The 24853-nt window shown below is 44.6% G+C and overlaps 1 protein-coding gene across 12 annotated transcripts in view; it reads right to left on the bottom strand.

Moving 5' to 3' along the window:
* Window positions 1-24853, bottom strand: part of UNC13B (unc-13 homolog B) — a 210299-nt gene that overhangs the window by 183830 nt on the left and 1616 nt on the right. For 6 of the 12 annotated variants that reach the window (XM_085528483.1, XM_085528482.1, XM_085528480.1 and 3 more), the window contains exon 1: window positions 12801-12945. The exons of the other annotated variants lie outside the window; for them this stretch is intronic. In XM_085528483.1, coding sequence (XP_085384609.1) covers window positions 12801-12822 — 22 coding nt within the window. In that variant the 5' untranslated portion in view covers window positions 12823-12945. Of the gene's footprint in view, window positions 1-12800; window positions 12946-24853 lie in introns of those variants that run through there. 12 annotated transcript variants of the gene reach the window in all.

Below are 24853 nucleotides of genomic sequence, written 5' to 3' on the forward strand. Positions count from 1 at the left end.
CCTCTCTCCGGTATTCCGCTGCAGCTATTATTTTATTTCACTAGTTAACACAAAACAAAACAAAAAAAGCTATGCAAAATACTAGAGATAGTTATTTGGTGTGTGACTCTTCCTTACAAAACACACTGTTAGATCATGCTTTGTTTATTTTGCTTTAAGGGGTTCCTCGCAAGTTACAGATTTCCCTTGAACATATCATGGTTTATGATCAGAAGAGACAGCATGCCTCCTCCTGTACCTGCACCTGATTAGGAAAAGGAAAAGAAAAAAAAAACAAAAGAATTCATCAAGTCTTTCAAAACTTACAGATAAAGATAAATAAAGAGCAAGGAAGAAGGAAGGCCTGCATGTTTCTAGTAGCGTAATTTACTCTCCATTCAAGCTCTGTGAGATTAAGAAATGTGATTTTTTACATCAGTGGAAGTAATGAATTTCACTTCTCTACAGATTAATTTCTTCCAAGACAGAAAGGATGTGCAGCAGCTGCTCAGACATGTACAGGTGAAGACCACTTAAATGTCTTGGTGGAGTTGTTTGGTTAAATGACACCACCTGCTCACAGCCAGGTAACAGCTACAAGAAGACACAAGTATTCCATCTGGTACCAAACAAAGAACAAAAAACAAGAATTACAGATAGAATAACATAACTTGCATTCACTTCCTACAGCTAGAGTGTCATCTGTACAGATTCCTGAATGACTTTTGCTTCTGCGCTTCCTGGTCAGATTTAGATTAAACCAGAAACACCTTGGAAAAGAAGCTGCTGACTAACCATACCAGAAGGTAATGCCACCTAAGGCCTCAGCACCTTCTGGTACTTTCAACTTAAGGAAGCAAGCAATGGACTGAACACAGCTACTTGTCAAGCACAAGTGAACACAAGCCTGACGGAACTGGGACAGAGATAAAAAGAGACAGTAATGTGTATCATCATTCAACTTCTAAAGTTTAACATACTTGTTAGAAGAGAAACTCAATGCAATTGTGTGTGGATTCAGTAATGTTTTTTTTTTTTCCTTCTAAAAAAAAAATCCCACCATACTACACCATGCAAGATAAGCTCCCAGGAAAAACAGCACCTGCATTCTCCTGAAGCAAATAATGAGGAAGAATTAGTCTACTTTGAAAAATAGTTTTAATAAAGATGCTAAAATTATCTTATTTCATATCTCTGGTTCACAAAACATTTAAAACATAATAACGAGAAGACAGAAATAAGCTGGCTGCAAGCACGAAAGTAGAAGAAATCCTAAGGGTATCAGGTAACAAGATTCCCACATTGTGATGAGGGATTTAGCAGAATACTGCCTGTGAAGGAACTCCTTGTAAATCTAACTTAGCTCCTGGCATTCACTGACTGCTCAGACAGCACCAATCCCTGGAGAACAAAGACAAATTGCAAAGGTAGGACAGACAGTCTCATCAACTTCCAGGATTTCTTTTGTTCTGCTTCAGTCCTTGGGATGTGGATTACTCTTTATATTCCCCTAGAAGAAAGCTGAAAAGGATATTTTAAGTCAAGGTTGTAAAGACAGAATGTGTTTCCCAAAATTCAGCTAGGGTCTGATACCAAAACAAGCACTGGATTCTACCTCCACCTGGGAGAAGTAGTTGAACGCCTGTTCCCCAAGACAGTACTGCAATACTGGAAGGAACTATGTCTACTGAACACTTTAGCTCTCATCTGCCAACATTTTTGTTTTGATGCTGCAAGTATAGAGAGCTAAACTGTAACCTGGTGTTGCTGTTGACAAGGATTATGCCCAAGATACACAAACCCACGTGGTCTGCATATATTTTGGCCTCCACTAAAATTATACTGAATGCCAAGGAGTATGACTGGGATTCCCCCAGCACAAACACAATATCTTTGCACTTAGTGTTGTTGAACCTTATTTGCTTCACTTTTTTGGCTCACTTTTCAAGGTTGTCCAGGTCTCTTTGGATAGCATGCCTTCCCTCCAGTGTACCAACTGCACCACTTCACTGGACATCATCAGCAAACTTGCTGAAGATGCAGTCAACTCCACTGTCCTGGTCATTCCCTTTTTCCAGTAGCAGGGACTTCACAGGACAATCACAAGTTCATGGATATGACAGAGAATGGTTTGGCAACTACATCAGCCTCACCAGGCAGTCTTGGATTTGCTCAGGTCTTACATTGAGTGGGAGGGATTTGGCTCCCCCAGCCACTGTCCAGAGTTGCAGGGATGTGAGAAACGCAAGGAACCCTGACTGCCAGCGAAGACTGAGACAAGGAACTCATTTGAAACCCTCAGCCTTCTCCACATCTGTTGAAGCCAGTTCTCCCTTCTCATTTCCCACAGGCGGTACACTCCCCATTGGTCTGTCACTTCTGACCAATGCACCTGTAGAATCCATTTTTGTTATTTTTCACATCCCCTGCCATATTCAGTTCCATCTGTGCCTTGGCTTTCCTGATCACATTTCTGCACACATTCAAAACCATTCCTAATTTCCAGGTCAGGCTCTACTTAATGACACAGTTTTACCTACTACATCATATGCCGGTGCTATACTCCACCCTACGAGGCTTTCTTTACCCCATGTTTAATTACCTGATGTTTTTCTGGACAGAACTCCTAGATCTCACCTGCACCTGTTGATCAGTTGGAAAACTTCACAACATCCTTGTCTTCTCACCATAAATACTGAAAGGAAGGGAGAATCAGTCATGTTTACTCCAACCCTCTCCATTTAGTCCTACCTGAGCTCATCTTTTCCAAACAGGTTTGACCAGTGCACGGCACAGAACTCATGGAGGATTTACCTATGCCTTTGTACCTCCCTCTCTGCTCAGAATACTTCCCCTAGCAATACTGTCTCACCTTTTCCAATGTGGCACTGAGACAAAAGGACTCCTCAGCACCTCTCCTTTCACTAAGCACCTTGTTTTTCAGAAATTCTTCTCATTTGCCTTTACACTCATAACTCCACTTACTATCAGCTCATTTTCATTATGGCTATCCTTGGGGTCATTTAATCCTTCACACTTATACTTACCTGCTTCCAAATCAACTATGCCATTAGGACTCAGATTTAGAACATGTTTGACATACCTGCATTTCTACTTTCCTTGCCATACCAGAAGTGGAAGACATCTATCTGCTTCTCCTGCTGGCCATTTCAATGCTACTAGCCTCTGTTACAACCAGTTCCCAGGCAACTTTACATTTCTTCTGCCATTTCCAGATTTCTTCAAAAACAAATGTCAGCTATGGTGATCAGAGAGATGTTTGTTCCATCCACAAACAAGAGGCTGGCTCAGCACAACCCGCCACTTGCAAATCCACACCCAATTTATAACCAATTACTTTCCACGCTGCTTCCATCCATCTATAAAGCTTTTATTATGCCTCTTTAAATTTGATTTTAAAACTCACGTTATCACATCCTCCCCGGCTTTAGAGGTCAAGATGCATCTGTTGCCCACAATCATCCCTTATCTCCTTATCTGTCTGCCCACTTGCAGAAACCACGTATTTTGTTCTCCAGTTAGGTGATGTCACTGCTGGCTCATAGCAGTAAGCTTCCGCTTACAGACTTCAAGTCTTGTATATTTCAGTACTCTAAGCCAGAGTTCACCTAAATCAAATTCAGTGAGGTGTTAAAGTTTTGCTCCCACCTGTTCATCTGCGCATCGTTTTCAATGGCATCCTCATAAGAAACAACTGGTGCAGCTCAGGGATCCCACCTACTGCACCTTCCTTCTGCACCTTGTTCCTGTGCGCAGTGGTTTCCTGCCTCTCATTTTTGTGTGTCCAAAGCACCTGATGTTATCTGATTTAATATCCTTTACAGGAGTTCATCCCATCTGCTGAGTCGGAAGCCCCTCCCTTAATCCCTGGACTTCCTGATCCTCAAGATACACCTTCCTTTACAAACTGATTGCTCCAGCTCACACCTCATAGAAGATCTGTGCTTGTACCCTGTACCCTGACACAATGACCAGGTGAATCATCAGCTCTAGGGCCACTTGCTAGGTGGAGCCTTTCTTTGTTATTTGAGATGTTAATATTTGTCCCTGTAGCTTCACAGATTTCCATCCCCTCCTCTGTACTCAAGCTCCTGATTCACCAAAAAGCTTCTCAAGGTGCTTCACAGCTGCTGGTCTAAGTTAAAGTGTGGTCACTGAAACCAAGTTCAATTCTACATCCAGCTCCTCTTCAGCATCCTCTGCACTTCTTAAAGCCTCATTTACAATTAATTGTATTGATCTTGTGGCTTCAGTCGCTGTTTGACAATGAATATGCCTGACAACACAGCTCTCTACCCAGCCATTACCAGCAGCATTTGTCCTTCGGTGTGGAGCAGTTAGTCTGCCACAGTGACAATGCCCAGGAACACTCCTCTCTAAACATATTATGAGATTTTTAGCCACATTTAAATCCTGGACTACATGCAGTAGATCTCTAGTGCTATCGCAGCAAAATCTCTTATCAGCTCTTCCCAAAGTAATTTCAGCCCAGCTGGTTCTCTTTTATCCACACTAATGCAGCTTTGCAATTCTGCATCACTAACACCATGGAATATTGCCAGTCACCTTTGTTCCTCTCTTCCCAGAGCAGGGCATCTCCTCCAGCATCTCCAGGGGAACTACTAATAAAACACTTCTCGCTGTTTACTTTCTATAAATTTAAGTAACTAAACCACTTCTTTCTAAAAATTATGTCATCCTTATTTCCTCCCCAGCACCACCAGCCCTTCCCTGAAAAAATACAATGCGAGCCTCTGTAAGCACACACAGGGTTAACTCCCATATTCACACTTCAGTCACATGCTGCTCCGCTCCAATGGAGCTTGGACACATTTCCATATCTTTGACTGAAGCGGCAGATACACACAGAACGGTAACTACAGACTCAGGTTCACAACACCAGCTTGGTTGCTAGCACCATGGTAAAACATGCTCCTCATTCTGAGCAAAACAAAACAAAACGCTGATGAAAAATACCAGTCTGACAGGTCATGGCATGTCTCGATCTCTTTTCAAGACATGAAAAATATGTGTATGTTTCTGATTACAGCCTGATTAGCAAGAACACAGCAGCCAAGTACTTCCATGCAAGTGATAGGCATTACCTAATCCCCCTTTTTCCAATTTTTACCATACTGAAAGGTTTGACAGGAGGTTGGAATTTCATCACAGCTTATCCAGTCTGAGCAAAGACACGTCACCTTCTGCAGTTGTGATGCTACAGCTCAGCAACCCATTCAAGCCCAAAAGCATTCACTTGTTGTGTACAATGGCAAACAACATAAGGCTGCCTAGAACTGCAGCAAATCCTTCAACAAATTTAATTCAGAATCGTATCTTTTTCTAAAAGACTCTAGGTTGTTAGACTGAAAAAATACTATGTCCTACAGAGGGTCATATTAGATTACTACAACAATCCATTCTGGCCTTATAACTATAGTGTTTCTAAGCGGTTAATCTCCTCAAAAAATCTGCTATTAAAATGGAGAATACGCAGACTCTACTTGCTTAATTTGATATGTGAAAATCTAATAAAATGTTGCAGACACAGCAAGTTACAACAGGCAGGAAAAGCTGGAAGAAAATTACCATCTCACATCCCTTTCCTCCTTCCCAACATGCTTATGCTACCTGATAAATTCAAGCAACATACAACGTGTTTAGGTCCAAATGATAGTTCAGTCTGGCACAGATTTGAACTAGAAACGAGACCAGTCTATGAAACATTATTTCAATTTCGGTGGTATTACAATTCCCACATCCAAAAACAAAGGCAGTTTTCTAGAAGATTTTTAATAAACACCAAAGGAAGCGCACCCTTCCAGGAGGCTGCTGAAGAATGACACACACTTGCTTTCAGAAGAAAGCTTGATTGAGAACAGCTCGTGAAATTGGGAAGTGAACTAAATTGGAACAACACCATTTTCTAAAATGCACAAAGCTGTTAACTCAGCTGTCAAATTCCTTCCTCACCCAAACCTGATAAACGTCCTTGGCATCATCTCAGGTAGCGTCTGATACTCCTGCCATTATAGGAAAACAGTCATTAAAAGTTTCCAGGATAGCAGTTTGCAGATCTCCAGTGCACCTGAAGCATATAACACACCGCAGGGACTGCGGCTGCTGGAACAGGAGACTAAATGTGAATCATCACAGGCACTGGAAGTCTATATACCCTGGATACATCCCAAGAACAAGTTCTGAGGTTTATGAAAGCCCTCGAGACAAGCAGGTATTCCTAAAGGATTTCCTTCTAGAACCATAAATGTCTCCACATTCATGTATATTTTATATTCATTTCTCCTGAACGTCTTCATTGTGATGGCAACTCATACAGAGGCAGTCAGGGAAAAATCACATGAAGGTTTAGAACCACAAGACTCCATTAGCAGCACGTGAGGCTCCAAGCCATGATCCAGCTCCAAAAGCTCACACTCTGTGCGCTGAACCATCAGCTACCCAGCTGGAGTGCCTGCACCACAGTGCTGGCTCAAAAGCTTAAAAAAGCAAAGGGTTTTGTGGGCTTAGCTCCAGACACTTTCCTTGTGAGAGGCCTACAAAGACAGTGATGGGTTGGCTATTTACTGCAGACTTCACTTAGACAAAAGAGCAACCCAAGATGTCCTTTAACGTATTCATTGTTATTATTTTTTTTAATGATGCATCTTAAACTGGAAATTATTATGATACTGATATCAGCTGAGAGTACAAGCAGTGGGTGCACCAATGTTCAGAAGTGCTATTCTATAATTCTTGTGTATGAAATAATTATGTCCAGAAGATGCTGGAGTCTCCTTAGAGAAGCATTTGGCTGTAAAGAATTAAAAGGGTTAAGTCACAGGAGCTTTAAGTAATAAGGTTAAAACCAGTATTCCTTAAAGGGACACACTCAAGGCGGGAAAGCCAAACTTCTTTTAAAACTCAGCAACAGTTTTAGGCTAGAGATTATCTGGGGCAAGACACCTTCTCTTATCCCTCATCAGACGTCCCCTTCCATCCTATTCACTTTCCATTCATAGGGATGTTCAGCTGCAAGGAAGAGGATCCTGGGTCCTAGGTCAGCAGGAAGTTGTTTAAAGACTACACCATGTTTATGCTTCCAAATGATCCATTCCTCACATACAGGCAGGTGAAAATGGAATGCAACAGAATCCCTAACGGTTTTTAATTTGTGCAACCCTTTCCACTAATGACAAAACCTTCATGTACTTAAGCACAGACACTCTGCAAACAACAGGGGTGAGGAATACATACCCAACAACACTTCGATTTAATTTTCCCTCAGTATAGAATTGCAGTAAGCTCAAGGTCTCCAAACACAGGCTTGCACATGGAACACAAGCACCCAACTCCCTTCCACTTCTTCCCAGATCTTAAACTCTCCTGACAAAAGGATGAGCTCTCCATCACTCGAGAGCAGCATGCTACAGAGAACTAAAACCAAAGCAAGACCTCCAGCTGTCAGCATTTCCTTTCATCTGAGATACCCTCACCAAGCTGTCAGAGACAACGCAGAACTGTCATTACCACCCTCAAGTTCCTTGCCACCTCCATCATAACACACTGCTTAAAGAATTCAACCAATATCAGTCAAAATAATTCTTCAGCTGAGGTCTTTTTTTTCCCCTCTGACTTCATCCCATAACCACAGCAGGTTTCTTGCACTCTGTGCTGCACAAGGAAAAGGCTGGAAATACCTGTAGGCATGTGGTATCTTAAATCTCTGTTAGAAGTGTGATTATTTAATTGAAACCCAAAGCTAATAATGGGAAAAATAACTTGTATGGGTCTTAACAACTCCACTTTGAAAGTCTGGTGAAAAAGGTAGGTATTTCAGCTTTTTGTGATGGGCCAAGTAAACCTCACTTGCATCTTTTAGGGGTTCCACTCTTACTTTTTTTCTGTGTTTTTTTTTTTCTTGTTCTTTTTTTAATGTGGGTTAAACTTGAAGCTTTCTTCCTAGCTGTAAAAAAAAAAAGAAAAAAAGATAACACTAACAAGTATATTGCTATCCCAGCTCATTCACTCACTTACTGGCGAATGGCAAAGAAGTAACAGGCATTCAATAAACGTCTGCCCCAAGCGTGGGGAGAGGCCATGCATCTGTGTGATCAGGTACTTCCCAGCCCATCTGTTAAGTGAACACAGCAACCAAAGTACATAACAAAAATGAGGAAGTTTAGATAGTTAATGTCCAGGCATCAGCAACATTTGCTTTAAAGACATTCAGAAAGACTAGAAAGAAGCAAACTGGAATGCCACAGCCCAGGTGACAGAGCATATTTATGAGAGGACAAGTACCTTCAGGTCATTGAGCACAGCAGGCCATCCATGAAGACAGCTAGCAATGTGTAAGAAATTAAAGTTCTGAAAAGAGTGACAACTACCCGTCAACACTGATTCAGAAAGATTCGCTTTAACTATAACAATACATCATGAACAACTTACTGAGATGTATAACTGTCTGGTGCAGGGTGTTGTCATAAAAGTGTAAAATGTCATCATATCATGGTTAGCTTCTCAAGGGACAAGTCATTCTCAGTGGGGTTCCCCAAATATCCTATTAATGCCTACACTTTTACTGCTAGACCAACCATTCACCATTTATACAGAGGGCACAGAAGCCAGTGAAGAGACAAACAACAGAAGTGACACAGTGCGTGCTGAGTGTAAGGATGGTCCCTCCAATATCCTGCTAAGCACAGAGAGATCTGAACACCCAGGGAGCATCCATCTAACAGGAGCCTGTATTGTGGTGAGCATCTGCCAAGCTTTACATGTCACAGCAGACAAACAAAACTTTATTCCAGCAAAGTCCTTGGCAAAGATGGCCAACGCATACAGAGGAAAGCAAAAAGAAATGGAGCAGATTTCGTTCTCCATTTCAGAACAAGGAGATCAAATCAATTTGCCACTTTTACAGGAACTGCAGCATAAATAAAGGCTGCAAATAAAAAGAGCAAATTGAAACACATTCAGAAAGCGTTCTGGAGTCTGCAGTTCAGCTAACATGAAACAAGAGGAGCAAAGTGCTTTCACACACATCCTCACAGAGAAAACACCAGGTATCCGCAGGCTTTAATCCACCAAAACAAAAACAAGGGAAGTTCCACACACCCTCACAGCAGTTCCCAATCTGTTTGCAAGTCCATGCAATGAAATCTCTGCATGAAAAAGGAAAAAAGAGTTATTATATACATCACTCTGGTTGGAGCTCTCTTGGAAGAGCAATGAGAACAGCTTTCACTGAGTACGGCAGTAGAAAATTTGGTAACAAGGCATGGAAAAAAATGAAAGGGAGGAAAGTTCCAAAACAAAGTAATAAAAGGATCGTTTGCCACCGTTGCCATCAGACATATGCACTTCACGTGCCTCCAAGTCAAATATTTAAAGTAAGGTCCTAAGTTTAAAAGAAAAAAAAAAAAAAAAAAAGAAAAAAGCAGTTTAATTTGCTCAGATTTCACGTGATGCTGTGTAAACTGCAATTAGCTCTCAGGCTGTTACAGTTCATAATGAGGAACTTGGATCATTTTTTTAACTAATAAGTCCACCAGTTTGTTGCACAACAAAACAGAACAATAAGGGAGACTTTAATAAGTTTGATCTGGCAGATCCCAAACTGAAAGAATCAATAGAGAGGATGCCAAGAGAGCAAAATAAAGATGCTATTCAATTTCAGGAAGCACCTCTGCACGCTTCTGTCATCCACTGAAAATCAGTGAGGATTTTCAAGTATCTCTTTGTTGAAACTTTGCAGTAACAGAGTCCAAAGCTGAAAGAGCACAGAAAAACGAACCACCGCCTTTCCATCACAAACCAAACACAGCTTGTCGGTTTTAACCATTCCTGTTACTTAAGAACAGAAGCCAGAAAGCTTTACAATTCTCTCTCTAATTAAGCTACCAATTGCACATGTCAGCTCTCCAAAACCCCAAACTTATGACTCAGTACAATTAGGCTCCTGAAAGAGCAAAGATTCCTCATTTTAGTGTTATCGTCCAGATTTGTAACACATTTCATTTTATTCCAGCACTACATACACTGGTAGCTTTCTGACTAGTTACAGCTAAAGAAAACCAGTCTGCAGTGCCATACAGCAACTTATTCACTAAGCAATATCCTTCTATTAATACCTGCACCTCTGCTACTGCTCTTAGAATCCAAAATCCAGCTCTCGTATTTTCCATTTTTATTTACTCACAAACAGGCAGGCTTTTTGTTTTGTTTTGTCCCCAAACTGAAGCTCTGAAGCTCCTCAGGGTAGCTACATCTCACACAGATACAGCAGATTAGGCCCCAAGACAACAGAAGAACTGTGCCCCAATGGGGTTAAGCCACACAGTAGGTGTGGGGATGACACACTCCACTGCCATTATCCCTGGAAAAGTGAAGTGAAGAGCTTCAGACGCTCAAAACAGTGAGCAAGACAGATTGATGTACGACACAGATCAACACAAATTTTACTGCAGTTACCAGATGGATAGCTGGGAAGACAAAGCGACTGAGGATACAGTGTGAGCTGTCACAAAGCAGAGGGGTGGAAAACTAGAAGGAAAACTTGGCTGAGTGGTAAGAAGCCGTGCCACTATCTTGAGACACCGAGAGCTGTGGGGTGAGTGAAAGGCTTGAAAGGAGCTGATGACAGAGCACTTGTAACCACATGATGCAGCTTTGGCAGGGTCCTCGCTTGGAATGACCCTTACAAGCTGTGCTGAGATAGCAGATACTTCCATCTGTAAACTGGCAGACAGGAAAGATCAGAAGAAAAAAATATATGAAGATCCAAGGGGAAAAAAAAAAAAACAATAAAAAAGAACAAGACTTCCAAACTAATGGTAGGAGTGTAGGAGAGTAAACGATGCAAGTGAAAAATTAAACTGCTTCTCTGGGACTACTTTTATTTAATACCTGCTATTTTAACAAATACAATACTAAATGCAAACTAATAAAGAGAACTGTGCCAAGAGAAGATTAGCAGACATAATCCAGACACAGCTGCTCTGGAGTATATGCAATCTCTTCTGGGGTAGAATCAGAATATGAAGAAGTGTGCCGTAAAAGCATCAATCGTATACAATCAAGCATTCTTTTTGCTCCCTCGCTTACATCCTCTGCATCTTTCAAGATTCCTCCTCCAAGAGATTGCCTCGGGTTGCTCCTGGGACAGCCTGGGCTCACTTCTGACACGCTCTGCTCTGCCTGCAGGTGAGCTCACAGTCCTGCTGCACTCAGACTTACTGCCAGGTAACTCTGTAACACACAGCACAAAGCTTCTAAAGAAACACCCGATTTGGACTCTGAGAAGAAGTAGTGAAAGAAACGTATCACCTCAAAGTATCCAAGAAGCTATGAATGGCAGCTGAAAGGCAGAACGCAGATCTACTTGTGCGCACTGTTTTAGATTATCCATTCACTAAAATATCATTAATGCACATAATTCAATGGGGGAGGGGGGAAAATAAAACCCAGTGAATTACAACACGTTCTGGCTGCTAGGCTTCTTGTTACACTGCCACTTAAGGTTTTTTTTCCACATTTCTGTTATCTGTTAAACTGCAATTCAGAGTCAATTAACAGTGTCCTAATCGCCTACATTTCCTTCACAGGTTTCTGGTTCTGTTTTAATCTCAGGCCTGAAGCATCCAACTCCAAGTCACCATACAAACCTACATATGCACCCCTCTTAATGGAAACAAAAGTGGCTTCTCTTTCAGTAGAGCTCCCTCCTGCTTGCTCCAAAAGTTATTATTTCATCTCCTGGTATCTACTTTGTTTTTCCACCTGCTCCACAGCAGTATATCACCATTTTACATACCGTGGTTCAAATCACAAGCTCATTCTTTTAGCCACAACCATTAAACTGCTGCCAGCATGATCTACCACCACAGCAGGTGGATGTGAAAGACAGTTTTCACAGCAGCTCCCCATCACACACAGCCACAGCTGCCTCAGGTCCCTTTGGATCTTCACACCTGAGCAGAAATAAGGCAATCACAGGAACCAGGCTGCTGAAACACTTTAGTCCCAAAGGCTCTATGGACATAAGAACACCCTGAGGAGGCTGGACCACAATGCAACATACAGAACATTTCTAAGACAAACCTCACACTCACACACGTCTCCTAACTCCTTAAAGAGATCTTCCTTTTTTAATAGCAAGGCTGAAACTCAATTTGAAAACCCTCTCACAAAAGGATTCTGCACACGGATGATACTCTGCTGTTCAGCAGCTGGATGGACCGCTGCTGTCAAATCAAGGGACATCAGCACAAAGAAAAAGCTCAGCTGGGAGCGGCGCACCAGCAACAGTTTGTTGTGTTTGTTTTGTTTTAAATCATATCTGGCAGGGGAGCTGAGAGCATTAAAACAATACTTGTAAGCCGCAGGGCACAGCACGGGGACACCCTGCGACCTGCGGAACACTGACAGCAGCACACGAGTCCTGGCAGATGGTTTCCTTCGGGGATTTTACATCTCTGGCACCAGAGAGCAAGAAGTTGAAACTGAGATAAAGAGCAAGCAACCAGAACTACGGTCCGTACAACATGGGAAGGCGGCTGGGCAGCAGGAACAGGCGATAACGGCGATACAACCCGCAACAAACCCGCACGTCTGAAGCACAAGGTGTTAAAGCTGCCGCAGCTCCCCGCTCAGACACCTGCCCAGCCGAGGAGCCGCGAGGTTCGGCCCAGCCCTCACGGCTTCCCGACACTTCTCCGCCCCACGGAGCGCAGCCGGCAGCGGGCTGGGACGGCGGGGAGGTGCGAATCGCTGACTGAGAACCTTAGAAAGCCACTCACCTCGCACACACAGGAGCGACATGGCGGCTCCCCGCCGCCTCGCCTCAGCCGCAGCCCCTCCAGCCGCCCCCGGCTCTCCTCATGCCGCCCCGCGGCTGCAGGTCGAACGGGAAGGCGTGGCGGCGGAGGCGGCAGCGCGGTGAGCGGAGGAGGAGCCGGACCGCCGCGCCCCGACGGGGGGAGCCACCGGGCGGAGCCACCGGGTGGGACGCTCTCCCCGCCGCCATCCCACCATGGCCGCCAGGGGGCGCCGCCGCCGCTGCCCCATCACCACAGCGACGGCCTCCTCTGCGGCCTCCTCCTTCCAGGGTGCTTTGTCCTTTCTTTTTCTCTTTCTCTTTGTCTTTGTTTCTTCAGATGATGCCACACTTTTTTTTAAATATTTCAGTAAGATATTGTTAGAAAACGTGGCATCTCGTAGCTAAAATCTTTGCTGGATAAGATCTATTTGGGAGTACTGGGGTTATCATAGGTGTTAGAAACTTCTTGCAACTCTGAGCTGCAGTTGGATGGAAATGTTTTACCAGTCTTTATTTAATCCAAAGAGATGGTTTATTTAAGCACTTCAGTCAGTTCCTATCTCCTAAATACTGTGTGTGTTTGTCCGTTCCCTCTGTCCTGTCCACCTCATTCAGGCTGGATGCCACTGTGGTAAAACTTCTGCAAGGTAGAATTACCCCTAATTAAGTTAGAGCTGCTCTTTAAAATGAGTTTCTCTATGTTGTCCCAGTTGAAGTTGCAGTCCTCAAATGCATCTTTCCCTGTTACATTCCTAATTCCTCCTCTGAACATTGCTGTCATAAACATAGAAATAGTTTAGCTTTAAAATATATCCACAGCCTAAAGGGAAAAAACAATCCCTATGCCATCTTCATCTTCTTAAATGTAGATTTTACCAGGTCTGTTTATACAAATGCATAAAAAGGAATACAAGATTCACAGATACTTAACTACAAGCAAAGCCCCAAATCCTATTGCAGTCAGGGTCTGAATTCTGCAGCTCACAGTGGAGTCTGGTAGCACTGAAAGTACAAACTTTCAGCATTGTAATTCATTTTTAAATGGAGATTTTTACTGAATAAGGGTGGGAAACATACACAGCAAGCGCACTAACACTCATGTACACTGAAACCATAAGCCTTTCTGAACTGAGACTGAGGTACTCTGCAAACTCAAGTCGTTTCTGGTAGCTTCACAGTGATGCCCAATTTTCACTCACTGCAGAAGAAGGGTTAATTTCCTTCGGCTACTCAAACTCCAGCCATTGTTTCAGGATCACCTGCTGTTGGATAGGAAGGTTATAAACGGGTGGTCTCCCATTCATTGCAGCGTGCCAGCTGTTTTATACCTGCCTATTTGCTACAGTTTCCCTGTTGAGAGAGCAATACCGTGGATTCATTTGCACGCTATGTAAACTGTGTTTTCCCCTGCTTTTCCTGCTCTTCTGTTTTGTATTTCTGACGGTGTAGAATGGATCAAGCTGAAACCTGGCATGTAGCAAACCCACAGGAGCTTTATTTTAAATCAAAAGGTTTAGATCTGTTAAACCATTTTTCTGTTATGCAACTGACAAAATCATCTCAGACCTGGTTTTTGGGGCTAAGCTCTAAAGATAAGGGAAAAAAAAAAAAAAAAAAAAAAAAGCTTTTAATTTACCCCATGACATTTGGCAGGAACTGAGTGCTGAATATAGACTAAGCAGTTGATTGATATTCTAGTATTGAGAAGTACCACTCAGATTTGACTAAAAGCAACAGCTACAGAGCGAGCTTTCACTGGTACCTCTGTTCCATTTATTTCCTAATAAAACACAGCGTTTGAAGAACAGACAGAGGATCACAGCATCTTTTTCACAGCACTGCATCCCATCTTACCTGTGTGTAGGAACCATTTCCATAGCACCTCGAAGCACAGCTTGCTCTGGAGTGGATCACAGCAGATAGTAAGTGCAGTAGAGGAAGAAGATCACACACATACGCTGCAAGCAGCCTGTAATTCTCTGTTATATTTTGACCAAAGTTTTTGTTTTAACACTCTGGAATGGTCAGCCAGAATAACTGTGAATTTTTTAAGGTTTGGAATGAATAGGACGTCTGCCTCATGCTGTATCCGAAGGAGTGCACCTGCCTGTAATACCACGGGGCAGAGAGATGAATAGGGCTGTGAGGCACCACATCCCTCACAGTCAACCTTGGAGCTGTAGCTTTGGGCATCATTTTTCCTGCATTCCCCTCAGCTTTTCCTAAAAAAGGTTGGATAACATTTGTCAGAGGTAATGATATGTCAGTGTACATCATTGACCAGCGACAGTTCTAACCAGAGACTCTTCTGTTCAGTTTGTCATGATGCCACCAAGTATTTTAGCAGAAATGTCTCACCTTAGACCTCCAAATCACCCTCTGCAGCCATTTAGCTTTCCTACCTGCATACTGTGGGCACTTGAGTAGGCATTAGTCTGTCAGCCTTAATACTCCATCCACAAAATGGAGGTTGTGATAATTATTTAAGGATGGAAGTATTAAAGATTACGGGCATCCCAAAGACGATAACAAAGACAAGACATTCAGACACTGTCACCACTAAACCATGTAAAACAGATAGCACAAAGAAAACTTTGTGCCAGCTTTTAGATCACAAAACCATGTTCAAAAGTTTGGAGAAGCAAAACACATTCTTTCACCTCTGGAAAAAAAAAAACCTTCTGCCTAAGAGGGCAGCTTCCATGGGAACTGACCTTTCCATTACAGCTGCTCACAGAACAGTCTTTCAGCCACTCATGCAGGAGTCGATGGAACTGAACCTATTTCTCAGGCAATTATTTCAAGCATCTCAAATGTATTTCTTGATCACGCTGTGACTCTTTGTCCTTGAGCACGTGCGAGGTGTCACATGCAGCGTGGGATCACTATATGGCCAAGCATCGAATAGCTATGCTGGCAGTACAGGGTATGTGTAAAATACAGAACCCAATGGGGACATTTTCCTACAATCTGATATCTCAAGTCTGTGATGGTCTCAGATGACCTTCATATCAGCAGAAAGACTCTCCTTTAAGCCATGTTTATTCATTTTACCCTTACCTATGCCCCCTTGAACAGATCGATCATCAGTGGTCAGGAGCTGAGGATCTCTGGGGTCAAAAGCCTTGTCTCTACAGTCCCCTGCTCTTACATAAGCTCTTGGGGTTGCACAAGTGCTATTCAGAAGTGAAGAAAGCACCTCCAGCCTAAGCATATTTATGCTCTCCTTTATCCTTCTTCTAACCTCAGCTTTCAGCTTCAACAGTACCCTTTCCTTCCTAGTATTTGCCAACGAAATGTGTTTATAGACAGCAATGCCATTCCATCTCTGATTTTGCTTTGCCACATGCAAAAAACAGGACTCTTCCCTAAAAGGTCCAGAGATCACTGACTCTGTATGGTCAATGATTTGTAGCTCTAATCATCTGAGTTGTCTCTTCTCAATTACAGGTGGTGTGTATTGTACACAGCAGGACACAAGATCAGACCAATGTTTCCTGATATCAGTCCCTCATTTTACATACAGATCTCTGCAGTTCTATGAGATGGCCACCTGATTTAATAGGAACATGCAGTACCTTTTGTGCTATTCAGCACTCTGCTTTGATCAGATTCATATTGAAACTGGCTGAAAATATCTATCATATTATAAAAGAAGAGAGAGAAAGGGAGAGAGAATAGCTGTTTCGTTTCAAAGAAATCCGGTATTTTGCCTTTCCAAGACTTTTACCTTGGCAACATGCAAAAGCCCTCACACAGGCTGGACTCGTTTCCTGTCTGACAACTGTGCTGTCAGTTTTTGTTCTGTGCATGCTAACAGGAGAAGCCTGAGGAGTGCAGAAAATTATTTCTCAATAGAGAAGCCTAAGAGGAAAGCTTTTCTCTTGCTTTCGTAGTTCTTATTTATTGAAGAGGAACGTTTGTCAGAGGAAAAGAGGAACTATTTGTCAAAGCCAAAGGATAAATCATTTTAAATGTTGCCTGAGTGGTGAGTTCTGAGGAAGAGGTACCAGGTAACTGCAGAGGACTCTCCTATCTGCTTTGTGCAATTGCTTCCTAGAGCAATTAGGTACAAAGCAGAGAAATGCCAACCTCACAGAGCTTCCCAGAACCTCCATCCCTTTAGAAGTTGGCAGGTTGACTGACATTTCTTATGCAAACAGGTCGTTTAACTCTTCCCAAGGCTGTTCCACAGATGCTGCAGCCCAGAGTGCATGTGTGCTGTGCCTTCCTGCTACACAAAGAACAGGAAAAAAGCACGCATGCAGGCAGACAGACTCACTGTCCCTCTGCACACTCACATCCAGATTGCAGGGCTGTGAGAGCAGCATAAAGGCCCTTTTGTAAGCACTTTTTTTTTGCCACCAGCCTCCTTGGAGGAGTGTGCAAATAATTAGCATTTCAAAACTATCCTCCTGGGCTTGTCCAGGAGCCTGGCTGCTAACACTCCTCCTTCTGTCCCTTTTTCCAAAGAATTTTAGAAAAAATAAAAAAATCCAAAGCTTTTAAATGCAAAAATAAGGGAAGCCCTTCTATCTCATTAAATGCCTGTACGCTGCATAGCACTTTGCTGCTGACTGTTGCACTTTCACATGAGATTTTGCATATCTGTGCCCACAACACAGACTGCCTGGCAGATGTGGGGCAGTTTCCTTAATACCAGAGCAAGCTGCAGGTGAAGATAAGTCACAGAAGAAGTAGCACTACAGCCTGAAAGCTGTTGTATTTATATATATCCTTATTATTGAGGCTGCTGAACTTCACTGTGTATCCCTGATGGAAGCTCCAAGATCATGAGTTTTGAGGGAATAATAAAAATAGAGAACGCCCACAAAATCTTCCCCAGGATCTCCTTGAGTAACATGTGTTTGAACAGGATGAGTTTCCCTTCGGGACTATTTCTTTATACTGTTTGCTGCATCTCTGAATTAAATAAATTGCTAAAAAGCAAATAGAAAATCAAAATTCAGAGCTGTGGCTAACAATCTGAGATTGCTTCTTTTTCTCAAGCTGGGTATTATCATTATGTGTTGCAATCAGAACACTCACCATTCTAAAGCTCTTTGAGCCTCACGGTAGCTGAGGATAAAAATAAATTATATATAAAAAATATAATGATAGAAAGTGGAAAACACTGCTCTGTCAACTTTCTTTACTATTGTAAAACAAATTAAAAGGGCAAAAATAAATCTCTTTGCTAATGGAAGTCTAAATCAGCTGGTAACATAAAACTGTTTCTCACAGTCAGCAAAAGGTGAAGAGAAAGAACCCAGCATGGATGTGTCTGTTTAAACATTAGAGATGTGATAAGGGATCTGCAAGGATTCTGCCACCACCAAGGTCTGCCCTGGCAGAAAGCGACAAAGGATGAGGACTGAGTCATTCCCCCCTTGCTTCCCTTTTTTCTCAACTCACAGAATCCCAGCATGGCTGAGTTTGGCAGAACCTCTGTGTCCATCCAGCCTCCAGTTTTCTACAAGAAAATTCTCCAGTATGCTGTGATAATACTTCCTGTCCCTATTGGTTTAGTTTCTCGTGTCTGAGCATGGAAACTGCACAGCTCTCGCTGACATCCACCATTATATGCTATTATATGTTCTCATGACAGAGATGCCCATCAGAATCTTAAGTCATGGTCTAGACCAATACTTGCAATTGCCAATTAACAGTTGGAAGTCTAACACTTGCCAGAAAGCAGAGCTGGATCTCTAATACCTACAAATAAGAAGCCACCAAGAAACAACTGAGCTGAAATGACATTTGTACAGTTCAAAGCATTTTTGTTCAATACTAGTCCTGCTTTCTGTCCCTCTGTGCTTCTTGCTAAGTGTATTAAGCCAAAATCTCAAGTGCATGCACACAGCACAGACCCTACAACCTTTTCTGCAGGGTCCCAGCATGCTGGCCAAATTCCAGTTGGATAATTAGATCATGATTAGACAATTGCTCTCATATGCCATTTCTCTTCCCTGGAGAACCTGGCTCTAAATTATTTGATGCTTTCAAAGCTTCTAGTCATTAGCAAAGCTGTTTCCTTTGCCCGTGGGAGAGCAAATGCTGGTGGAGCTTGGAGAATGGCTCCACTCTACACGGAGTACAATTTCCTACATGTGTAGGATAGATATTGACTATAGTAGCCAAAGTTCCTCCTGCCGTTTGGGGAGATGTGACTCTGTTTTTAAAGCAGAGATGTGAGCAGTACAATCCCAAACTGAGAATATGAGCCCAAAGTCATTGTTATGCTTAGTGGGTAGGAAAGAAGCAGAACAGAAGAGCTCTTTGGATGTGGTGGGGATCACTTTGTGGTTTGAAGACTGAAATTCTTAATGGCACTCATTACAAGTTGTTTGCTTCCAGATGCTTTTTGCTTTCATGTTCAGAGTTTTACATGCATTAACATGGAAAATTCTGCCCGGAAAAATGTTGAGTACTGGCAGCGGTGCAAGTATGATTTGAAGAAGTAATTACACAAAACGTTCTGGTAATATAAAGGAGATGAGCCAACTGCAGGAGGTGAATCAGCAGGCTAAAGACAAAGGCTTGTGCTGGAGGTGACCACACAAGGACTAACAATGTATTGCCACCATGCTAAAGAACACTAGATGACATCAACGGCCACTAAATGAGGCTTTATCTGTTGGGGGATCATTGGGAGTGGAAAGGAGAATGATTTTTTCCATCATAGAATCACAGAATCACTGAATTGTAGGGGCTGGGAGGGACCTCCAGAGATCATCTTTTATTCCACCATCTTCCTGCTTCCCCTACCCAGAAATTTCTCTCTGACCAGCAGCTCCCATCTGAACAGCCATCACCTTTTGCTCCCAACAGGTGAGACCAGAGCTATCTTCTGCGTTGAGAAGCACTTAGAAAACATTCACTGGCTGACACATCCTCATGCTAGGCCACAGCAGTCTTAACTGACAGCAAAAAAAGCCAGACTTTCTGGCACCGGGGCTCCATGTGCAAAGCAGAAATAACATAGAAGGAAAGGAAACTGCCAAGCAGCCCTAGTGCTGCTTCTGTGTATGAATGTATGCCACAACACCATCCAACAGCAGTGAACTACTACCTTCCACTGCAGATGCTGAAAGCCCCATAGCCATGTCAAATCTAACATGTTTCTTAAAGAATGACTACAATTTAAGGCTAATAAAGAAGTTACACAGTTTGGGCACTTTCTAGGGAAGGTTTCTCCCTGTGGCCTCATATATTTAGTGCTGACCAGGTGCATATGTACAGACTGGAGTCTGTAATTTCAGGCTGCTGTGCAGGAAGCATCAGTGCTCCTTAGGTTTTCGTGCTATTTATGCCTGCATGAGAAGACAGAAGAACCAGGAATTCTACCCTGCCTTATCTTCCTAGAAGGAAGAGCAGTTATTCAAGTGCTTTATGCACTTCCCAGCAGTGATTAAATGGGTTTGTGACACACACCAGACTGGCCAACAGTAGAGCAGGGAGAACAGTAACCTTGCAGAAGTAAATCAAGCCAAAGAAATTTTCCCTTTGCACACAAGGCTTGCTCAAAGTTCATCCTCACAGTGTTGTTCTTGCCACCATTGCATTGCCTCATTACTACATTTTTGTATGCTTGTATAGTCACTTCATTGTTTAACAGAGTTGGCACGTGCCAGTGTTTGGACAAACACAAATGAGGAGTAGCTTTCTCCTGACACCAGGTCTGTGAAAGCCTGTACAACTGCTCTGCTTCCCTGTGAAGATCCTAAGGGCATTTTCCATCCCCTTGTTGGTCTTTCTCCCTTTCTGCCCTAGATCTAGCTTTCTTTGTCCAAAATTAACCTGGATCTGCCATAATTTTTTCTTTGAAGATGCATCACATGGACTCAAGCTCATCCTGTCTATACAAAGATCATCACATTCACCAAGTCCTTCCATTGGGTGGCACAGAATCACTGTCATGCTGTCTGGTCCTGGCTAACACCTATTCAACTTCCCCCAGTGTCTTTGGCATTGTTTCTACCTGCAGTCAGGTTGCAGTCTGCCAGCTCTTAGCGTTGGGTTTGTTTTGTTGCTATGAGCTCACAGCAGCCCCTGGAGTGCAGTCTCTCGGGAGAAGGGAGTTCTGCAATAACTCAGACTTCGGTGCCTGAAATAGACTCTTTGCCTGATTAAATCTGAATGGGGATTGGTAATGGAGAAGGAAAGATCTGCAACTTTAATTCATGGACATTATCCTCTATCCTTCCCTCATGCACTTAGAAGCAGAGAGGATGCCTATCTGCAGCGCAGCACATTCATTAGAGGTACAAGGATCCCCATGCTCCCTGTGTGTTTATCCCAGCTGAATCTGGTGGAGATGATGCACTGACTCCTGATCCAGCCCTGCAGGTATGAGATGTCAGCTGCTGGAAGAAGCTTGCTCTTTTGGAGCAGGATTTCTGTGGTGTTTAATTCGCTGTGCTCCTGAGAGCCTGGTGCAGGACGGAATACACACATCTAAAGGAAAGGTTGGAAGGGGGGGCAGAGCTGGGTATCTGAAGCTGAAGGAGCTTTATCTTCTTGGCATCCCACCACATCTGTGGTCCTGGCTGCCATTATATACCTGAGCATGGAGAGCAGTTCTGACATTTCTTACTCTATAGATGTGGATGTGTTTAAGTTGCAGAGAGAGTGAGATGAAGAGTTCAACAAGATTTCACTCCAAAATCTGGAAGCAGGCCCTAATTAAAAAAAAAAAAAAAAGTGTTTATGAAACAAAGACTCTTGTCCTGGAAAGCAGGATCTTGCCATGTTGGGAAGGGCCAGGGGTCTTGGCTCTTGGATTTAGAAAGTCAAATATCAAGTTAGTGAAACAGCAAGGGGTAAGTAGGTCCAAGGTGAAATTTGAATATACAAAGGGTACTGTGGCTGGTGAAGGCTCCTGACTAGGACTAATGGATCATCAGGGGAGGGGGAGCAGAACAAGCCCTGCATGATCCATTCAGTAAGTTTGCAGATGACACCAAGTTGGGAGGGAGTGTGAACAGCATGAGTTTCAGCAGGACCAAGTGTTGGGTCCTGCATTTTGGTCACAAAAACCCCAGACAACCCTACAGGCTTGGGGAGGTGTGTCTGGAAATCTGCCTGACAGAAAGGGACCTTGGTGTGCTGACGGACAGTTGGCTGAATATGAGCCAGCAGTGTGCCCAGGTGGCCAAGAAGGCCAATGGCATCCTATCTCATATCAGGAATGGTGTGGTGAGCAGGACCAGGGAACTCATCCTGCACTGGTGAGGCCTCACCTCGAGTACTGCGTTCAGTTTTGGGCACCTCAGTACAGGAAAGATATGGAGGTGCTGGAGCACCCCAGGACCACCACAGCAGGCTGGATGCAGCCCCCGGCTGTTCCTGCTTCCCTGGAGGGCACGGAAAAGCCCACAGCTCCCCAGAGCTCTGTTATTTCCTTTGGTTCCTCTCAGTTCCTAAGGGCTCCGAGCTTCCCTCGTTTCCTGTAGAAATAAACTGGGCTGGACTGCCACCTGGTGCCAATTGGCAGCATCTGCTCCCCAGCGCGGCATAGGGAGTTCCCAGTGAGCCACGAGTACTGGGAGGTACGTGGATTTACACGTCTAGGTTCTGGAGGTTGCAGGGAAGGCCTCTGAGCAGAGCCCAGCAGCTGCTGCATGTTAGATTAGCAAGGTCTGTGCAGAAGGAGAGCAGGAGCAGATGCTCCCTGCAGCCCCTGAGAGGTCCATGGTGCAGCAGGGTCAGAGAGTGCCATGAAAGAGTGACACAGAGCATTAAGGACTGACTGCAGCCTACATTCCCCGTTCCAGGATGCCGTGAAGGGGATGTTTGCCATGTGCTATCTTGGCTTGTGTGCGCAGCGCGGCCGAGACGTCACAGCTCAGCTCTGGGCAGCCTTGGCATGCACCAGCCCCAGCACAGCTCACACCAGCCAGCTGTTTGCCGCAGATGCTATCAGGGTTGGTAAATGAAGCTTATCAACTCCTTTTTTTTTTTTTTTTTTAAGCAGGTAGGAAGGAAAGAAAACATTTCTGTAGGAATAAAGCTATGAGAGAAGCTGGGAACATCAAGAGAGGGACAGATTTGTGCATCCAATGCTGTCTAAGGGGTTTCCTGCAGCAGCTGCCCCCTGCCTGAAGCCCCAGTTCCCCATCTCCAGCCTGGGCCTGAGATGATGCTGCTCTGCAGCTCCAGGTTCAGTGATGTTCAAGGATGGAGTAAGGGCTTTCTGTGCAAACCAGGAGAGAGATGTGCTAGGAAAATGTTGCTTACACAGCTCATCTGAACAGCATTACTCATGGCCACAGTCCACTTCTGTGTGTTACTACAGACAGGTAGTGAGGTGCGGTGGCTGAAGTGCTGGGTAAGGACCTGCCTTCAGCCTCATAGCCTGGAAGTCTGGCTTGCTTACCAGTGCTTGCGTTCCCAGCATGGCCCTGTGGTGCACATGGTGCTGCCCTGCTCTTCAAGGTGTTGAAGGCAACTGATGGAAGGGTCACAATATTGTAGGAGTGGGGTGCCTGCGGGGTTCTGGACCAGCCCAGCCTGACTAACACCCTAGCTCATTTGCAACACCTTTATGATAGTGCTGGACTCTGAATCCCATCAGACATTTTCAATTTGGCTGTTCTAACACCTACACGGATGACACAGATGTGTGGGTGAGGAGGTCACCTTTCTGTGATGACAACTACAACCGCAGGAGCCCTGTTGGTGTCAGCCTGGCTGCCTGGCAAACCGGACAAGCCGGAGCAGCCCAGCCCAGCCCAGCGGTGCAGCTGTTGGGGCAGCTTGGCAGGCACTCACCCAGCCATGAACTCAGCACGCCGGCGCCTTGCCATCACAGCCCTTAGAGGGAAGCCCTGCAGGCAGCAGGGCTCCATGCAGAAGGACAGCCTGGAACACCTCATCTTCCTGGGGAAACACCCTGCTGGCAGCAGAGACATGGCCAGGGATGGTGCTGTGCCGTGGGTGGAAAGTGCTTCTTACAGCTTCCACATCTCCTCTGAGCCACTGTCCAAAGCTGTCCCGTGTCCATCCACTCACAAACAGCCACGATGCAGTGAGCGAGCAGGGAAATGGAGAGAATGAAAAAGTGGAATGTGCCTATTCTAAACACAAAGGCACCCTCACCCCACTGAGCCTGCAAGCATGAGCTCTCATGTCCTGCTCCTTAATCCTGCTTTTGGAGCTGAAGTTATGTTCTGCAAACCAGGGGAGGTTGCCAAGAGACTGTGCTTGGCAGGGACATCGCTTGCAAACCCTAAGCATTCCTAAATGGGAGGTAAATAACGTGGGATACCGCTAATCCTCCGCTGCCCACACAGCACATAGAGATGTATTATTCCTGCAGAGGACAAAGGAGCCCACATCTCTCAGCAACCGAGGGGCCAAACCAGCACATCACTCGTGTTCTCCAGGCTGATAACGCCTCATTAACCATTTGTTAACACCGAGCTGCTTCCAGCCATGAGCACAGGGCTGAGCACAGGCTGAGGATGGAAGGCCAAACCCACTCTGCCAGGCCCCAAAACAGCAGTAAGGAGACGTGTACCTGAGAGCACACAGCTGTGGTGGCGCTCATTGTGTACAACACCCTAAATGGCCCTGAATCTGCTGGAATTAGGGCAGTGCTGTGGCTGTGGGGTTAGGCCTGAGGTGGGGCATGTCCATAGGGAGTGGAGCACGCAGGGGATTGTGACTGGGAGGGGTTGTGTTGGTGGGGCTGTGTCTGTGGGGCAGGACAAGCTGTGTCCATAGGGGTCTGTGGGCTGTGAGGCTGAGAGTGTGGGACTGGGACAGGCTGTGCTCATGGAGGGGACACACTGTGTCTGTGGGTCTGTGGGGACGGGGATGTGTGGGGCTGCAGGCCGGGTGTGTGGGGCAGCGCTCACGGCAGGTCTGACAGGATGGAGGTTCTGACAGGATGGAGGTTCTGACAGGATGGAGTTTGCAGTCTGTGACTCGCTGTGTCTGTGTGACCGGCCCTGAGCTCAACTTGCCGCCGGGCCGAGGGCTCCCGGCCATGGCAGCCCCCCCCAGCCCCGCCCCCTCCGCCCGCGGCCA

This window comes from Coturnix japonica, chromosome Z, assembly GCF_054131305.1.
Source record: "Coturnix japonica strain WE chromosome Z, WE-NBRP24, whole genome shotgun sequence".
Lineage (NCBI taxonomy): Eukaryota > Metazoa > Chordata > Aves > Galliformes > Phasianidae > Coturnix > Coturnix japonica.